Raw genomic sequence first — 6,270 nt, forward strand, 5'->3', positions numbered from 1 at the left:
CAGATCCTACATTTACACTGAGAAAAAAAAACCCAAAACTAAGCATAGAACCAAAACCTCTGAATCAAATACACATAATGAAACAAATGAAATTTCTGCATTGGTCCAAAAAGTGTGTGTGTGTCTGTGTCTCTGTTTGTGTCTGTGTGTGTCTGTGTGTCATTTCATTTTACATGAATTCCAACACTTCACTCTCAGGAGTAGGTAAGCTACAGGAGTTTCATTGTTAGGAAAGTGAAACAGGATCATAGGACATTCATATAATTGGTCTTCTTGGTAAGTTATTAAGAGTATTTCCACATATTCTCTATTTCCTTCAAATTAATTCTTTAGAAGTGTTGTGGCATCTGTTTCCATGAATCCATGGAGCTTGCTAAAAAAGATGTTGAACAGTCCCTTGATTGGATACTAAGTTAGAAGAGCAGATGATTCAAAAAAGGTACACATTAGTTTTTGTTCTCTAATTTCCTTTCTGGCTTTGAAGTGTGAGTACTAAAGAGCAAGATCTGGAGAGTAAGATAGGTCAGAGAGCGTTAACTTTATCTCCCATCCAGTTTCTAAATATGAACAGGCATATAAGTGATTTGAGTCCAGCAAAGACTATCTGCATATTCTCTTGAAATGTCACCAGGAGCATGCTCCATCCCTCAAAATAATGATGCATAATATATAAATTTATCTAAACTATGATGCAAATTAAATGAGGTGTTTGACAGGTATTTGGTGGTATCAAATGAATGTTTGTGAGTGGTAATAATGTCAGGATCAAAAATGAGAATTAATTTCTTGACCTTGCCTCTCAGCAGGTCTCTACCATGGGTGACAGGGGGATAAACAACCACTCAGAAGTGAATGAATTCATTCTCATAGGCTTCCAGGTCCGCCCAGAGCTTCAAATCCTCCTTTTCTTCATATTTCTACTTACCTATAGCATGGTCCTTCTGGGGAACATTGGTATGATTGTCCTCATCCTGACTGCTTCCCGACTGAACACACCAATGTATTTTTTCCTAGGCAATCTCTCTTTTATTGATCTTTCTTATTCCTCTGCTGTGGCACCCAAAGCCATAGCCAACTTCCTCTCTGAGAATAAGACCATCTCCTTTGCAGGCTGTGTAGCCCAGCTTTTCTTCTTTGCTCTCTTTATTGTGACTGAGGGCTTTCTGTTGGCAGCTATGGCCTATGACCGCTTCATAGCCATCTGCTCCCCACTCCTGTATTCTGCCCGTATGTCAAGAAGCCTCTGCATCCAACTGGTTGCAGGATCCTACCTTTGTGGCTGTATCAGTTCCATCCTTCAAGTTAGCATTACCTTTACTATGTCCTTCTGTGCATCTCATGTTATTGACCTTTTTTACTGTGACATCCGCCCAATACAGAAAATCTCATGTTCTAATGTCTTTATTAACAAGGTGGTGTCATATTCTTTGTCTGCCATCATTATTTTACCTACCATCATAATCATCATGGTGTCCTACATCTATATCATATCTACTATCCTGAAGATCCATTCCACTGAAGGACAAATGAAAGCATTCTCTACCTGTGGTTCTCATCTGATGGTTGTGAGTTTGCTCTATGGGACTGTTTCTTTTATGTATCTCACACCTGCCAGTAACCCAGAGCTGGGTAAAGTGGCCTCTCTGTGTTACACCATTGTCACTCCAATGTTAAACCCTTTGATTTATTCTTTAAGAAACAAAGATGTCAAAGAAGCTCTGAAAAGTATGTTATGGGGGAAAAAGGGTTTTCTCTAAGTTTCTTTGTCTTTATTATCTTGAACTATTTGATAGATGTTGATTCTGTATCTGTGAGCTACTTTTATACATAGATTCTCCTCCCAGTCAGCAATTGTCCCTCTGCAAGTCTACTTAAATGAAAACAATGTTATATCTACATTTCTTTCAAAACAGTAATTGTTATGTCCTGAACTTATTATTTGCATAAACAACAACAATAACTATTATTTATATAGCACTTCAAGGCTTATAAGGCATTTTATAAATATTATCTCATTCTATGCTTACAATAACCCTGAGAAATAGATGCAATTATTATTCTTCCCATTTTTCAAATGAGGAAACTATTTGAGGAAACTCAAATGAGAAAGTGGTGTCCAGTATCACATAGCTGACCAGAGTTGAGACCAGATCTAAACTGAGAAATTCCTGAGTCTTGTGCTTGATCTAGTGTCTGCCTTTAAACTAATAAACAAACATTCAAGATTCAAAGAGGGGAAAACACTTTTCACATAAATAATTCATATCAGAGAATAAATTAAATTCCAATTGTCATTGTATAAATTTTGAGATTATTGGAATTTTGGCTTAATAAATTTGCAGGTCTAGAACTTGTTACAACTGGTATGGATTATGAGTTATTGACAATTTATATTTAGAGGTAGATTTTGTATTTGTTTGTTTGTTTAGATGCTCACTTATTTAGCCATCTAAAATCATTTATTTGAAAAATAAGCTAAATTGTGATGTAAGGGAGTAGAAGGGAGTAGAACCAAAATTATATTGAGACATTCCAAATGGTGGCCTATTTGGTAGCCTAAATGTGGAGGCTCCTCAATTATTATGAAAAGAGAAATAAAATAAAATAAATCATGCAAAGAAAAAATAAATCAGATGACCTCATCAATTGTAATAATTATTTGTTACCCTATGATAAAATATCTGTAATTTTATCTAAATCAATCTCTTTAACAAATGTAAATGTATCTGGTCTTCTCCCTTTGACTCTGGATCTCCTTAAATAAGAAATATTTTCTCATGCTCTTATCCAAACTAAGTGGTAAATATTCCCTAGGTAATTCCTTTTATCTTTGGCTTATTCCTCTTTTTTCTTGCCCTCCTCCTCCTGTGAAAAGGTTTATTATCTATACTAAGTTGCTATAAAATGCTGCTGATTGGCTGTATACCCTAAATAGAACTAAAACATTATAAAAATTAAACTTTGCTAAAGTTGCTACCAGTGAGAAGTCCTTTTTAGCAACTAATACGCTACTTTGCTTACATTTTGGCTCCCTATCTTTAATTCCCTGTTATTAACCTCTCACTGACAGTGAGAGAATTTGGTTGAGAGAATTTCCCAATAGGGTAGGGTATGGATTTCTGAGTAAATACTTCATAGTTTGCTCTGACACATCCTGGCTATATGACCTGAGACTTTTAGCCTCATGCATCAAGCAACACTCTCAGGTTATAAGTCTCATTGGTAAGAGAAGTTTCTTCTCTGGGAATTCTGCAAACTGTTTAATCACAGATCTAGATAGATAGGCTGACTAATATCTTTTCTTATTTGGTTGGGATTTAGCATCCCAAATGTGGATAGAAATCCTTCATTGAGTCAAACATTACTGAACTTAGTGGGGTTGGGGAGATAATCTTAAAATCATGAGATCAAGATGGAGAACTAATTTCTCTGATCCCTATGATCTCTCAAACCTCTCTAAATCAGATATTATGCACCAAATATAAGACAATTTCAGATGACTTTATGGTCTAGGACACCCAAAATACAACAGTTTGAAGTGATATTTACTTTGCTTTCACTCAGCAACTTCTCCCCTCTTACCACTATGCCATTGAAAATGAGTCTACACAAGCTGATTAAATTTATAGCCTCATTATATCCTAAATCTCTTTCCCTCTTTCCAGTGTCATGGACATCTGGACTCTAGAAAATTTTAAAACTTTGCTACAGCTATGACAACTGATGCCATAGCAATTACATGCTGAAAAATACCTCTGTAGGAGAGAGAAATTATGTTTAATATGCTATGTTATCATTTGCTTTGCTGTTGACCATAAAGAACACTGGATCTTTCTATACTATGCTGACATTCTAACCAGTTGTAAATTCTTTCTAATTGGCCTCCCTGACTCAAGTTCTTTCCACTAAATTCTACACTTCACACAGTGATATGAAGTTAACTTTCAAATCTATGTCACTTCTTTACTCAAAAAAAAGTCCATTATTTTCAGTCACTTCTTGAAGTAAATATAAAATTATTTAAGACTTAATGTCTTTTGCAACCTTCCTCAAGCTTCTTTTCCTGTTTTAGGAAATCATGCTTTCTTTCATATACTCTATGTTAATCTGACCTGTTCCATATATACAACATAACATTTCTTATTTCTGTGATTTTACTCAAACTCTACTCAAGTTCCAGCTTGAATATAAATTATAATCTTTCATTAATAGCCAGTATTATGGATCTGAGGCACTTGTAAACTATGCCTCAATCTACTACTTGTTTTGTTTTATTTTTTAAATGATCAGCCCAAGTTCTTGTGAAATCCAGAATTTTGTTTTGATATTTTCTTTATCAAAGTGGAATCTTTATTATTAGTTATCTTGAGTCTCCATTCAAGTCCATGGAATATTAATTATTAAATAAATTGAAGTAGTAATTATTCAGTAATAATTATTTTTATTTCTCAATATTAATCAATTGGTAAACATTTATTACATGTCTACTATGTGCCAGATACTCTGTAAAATACTAGTACAATACCTTATCTTATGATTAAGCATATTGTTAAAATTAATGAATATGAAGAATTAATGTATGAAATTATAATAAATAATTATTTTATTTTATTATTTAAATTAATCTTAATTTAAATATTATAGTGATTTGCACAAAAATCATGCACAAAAATCATTTACTTCAAATTCTCATTTTAATGGCAATTAATTTCTCTTCACATGTAAAAATAGCCTTATGCCATTCAATTTCTCTAAAAATATGAAGTAAATTCTATTCAAAAGTCCTCTGCAATTTAAAAGGGAAAATAGCTGCATCAGAAAAGATTTCTCTCCTTTCTCAAGATCTTCTCTTTCTTACACACACACACACACACACACACACACACATACACACACACACATAAACACACACATACATGTACACTCTTCATGTGTCTAGACCAAGCAAAAAGTATAATTTGTCAGCAATACAATCAAAAAACCTCCAAACAAAATTTAACTATTTAATTTTGGATGAAACAACCAATTCTTGCACTTCAGGGCATCACAGAAGAAAATGAGAAGTATATCTCCCAGTATTAATTTCATGACCCTTTTACAATAATATCTGTATTTTTCTCATTTGAAAATCATTTTTCTATTTATTTATTATTTACTGTTAATTGCATGTACACAAATAACAAATCTATACAATCAAAATAAGTGAAAAGAAAAAAAAAGCTATTTTGTCATTATAGTAAACTTATAGTACAAGAGACATATGACAACTTGTCTCCGACTCAGAAGATAATATCCAAGAATTTTCTGAGGCACAAAAATTTAAAGTGATTTGCCCAGCGTCATATTGTTATTAAGTATCAAAGTAAGAATTTTAACCTCTTGATTCTTCTTGAATCCAAATGTAGAAAAAGTGTGCCTCATGTGTTAGAAGGGCCTACCGTCTTTTGTTGTGTAGCTCAAAGAAAAACAGAATTGACATTTCTAGTCTCCTCCTCCTACCTTCTCCAAAAGAGACTTTAATTCCTGCTAGGAGGTAAATCAAAAATTTGGAGCAAAAGACAATTCTGTTTTCATCAAAGAGAGAGGATCCTGAGCTATAATTATGTCTATCTGATCCATTAAACATTGATAATCTAGCAGATAATACTTGCTCATCTGATCTCTTTGTCATTATTTTGGGGAAAGTGGACCCCAAGCTTTATGTCCAGATTTTGACACTTCTCCCACCAAATACCTGTTCCACAATGAATGCATATCATGATTAGCAAATCATAGCAAAACAGAAATCAGAAAAGTATACATAGAAGAATTTCAAACAGGAATGTCCCTTGAAGACTTCAGAAAAAAACTGTCCTTGAAGAATCCAAAAAAAGACTGGCAAAGATAGGAACTCCCTTATCTCTAACCAAATCTCTCCCAACCCTTTCAGGTCAAGGTCTTCATTGCTACCAATAAGGAAAGAGTCACATACTAAAAGTCTTTGGAACAGACGTTATACAAGGCTAGCACTCTTAACTATTAGGCTATTATGTCTCTAAAATCATAATTATAGTAAGTAATATAACTGCATCCTATAACAAAATTAAAATCACAGTCTTATAAGAAATTGCCATATACAGAGCATCTCAAAAGTTTTCATTGCAATTTTTAAGGTTCTATGGTTACAAATTGAGAACTGGATCAATTACCCCAGGAATTTCACAAAACTTCCTCAACCATAAAGTGAGTAGGCTGAATAATATTTATGCTTAAATTTCCTTGGAGCTTTAA

General features: G+C 33.5%; 1 protein-coding gene across 1 annotated transcript; it reads left to right on the plus strand.

Annotated features, from left to right (window-relative positions):
• The first annotated feature begins 800 nt into the window (after positions 1 to 800).
• Positions 801 to 1,757, plus strand: LOC141542808 (olfactory receptor 9K2-like). Its single transcript, XM_074267400.1, has one exon. The coding sequence runs from the start codon at positions 816 to 818 to the stop codon at positions 1,755 to 1,757; it is 942 nt and encodes a 313-aa protein (XP_074123501.1). The 5' UTR covers positions 801 to 815.
• Positions 1,758 to 6,270: the final 4,513 nt, after the last annotated feature.

This window comes from Sminthopsis crassicaudata, chromosome 5 (assembly GCF_048593235.1).
Source record: "Sminthopsis crassicaudata isolate SCR6 chromosome 5, ASM4859323v1, whole genome shotgun sequence".
In the NCBI taxonomy this organism is placed as follows: Eukaryota; Metazoa; Chordata; class Mammalia; order Dasyuromorphia; family Dasyuridae; genus Sminthopsis; species Sminthopsis crassicaudata.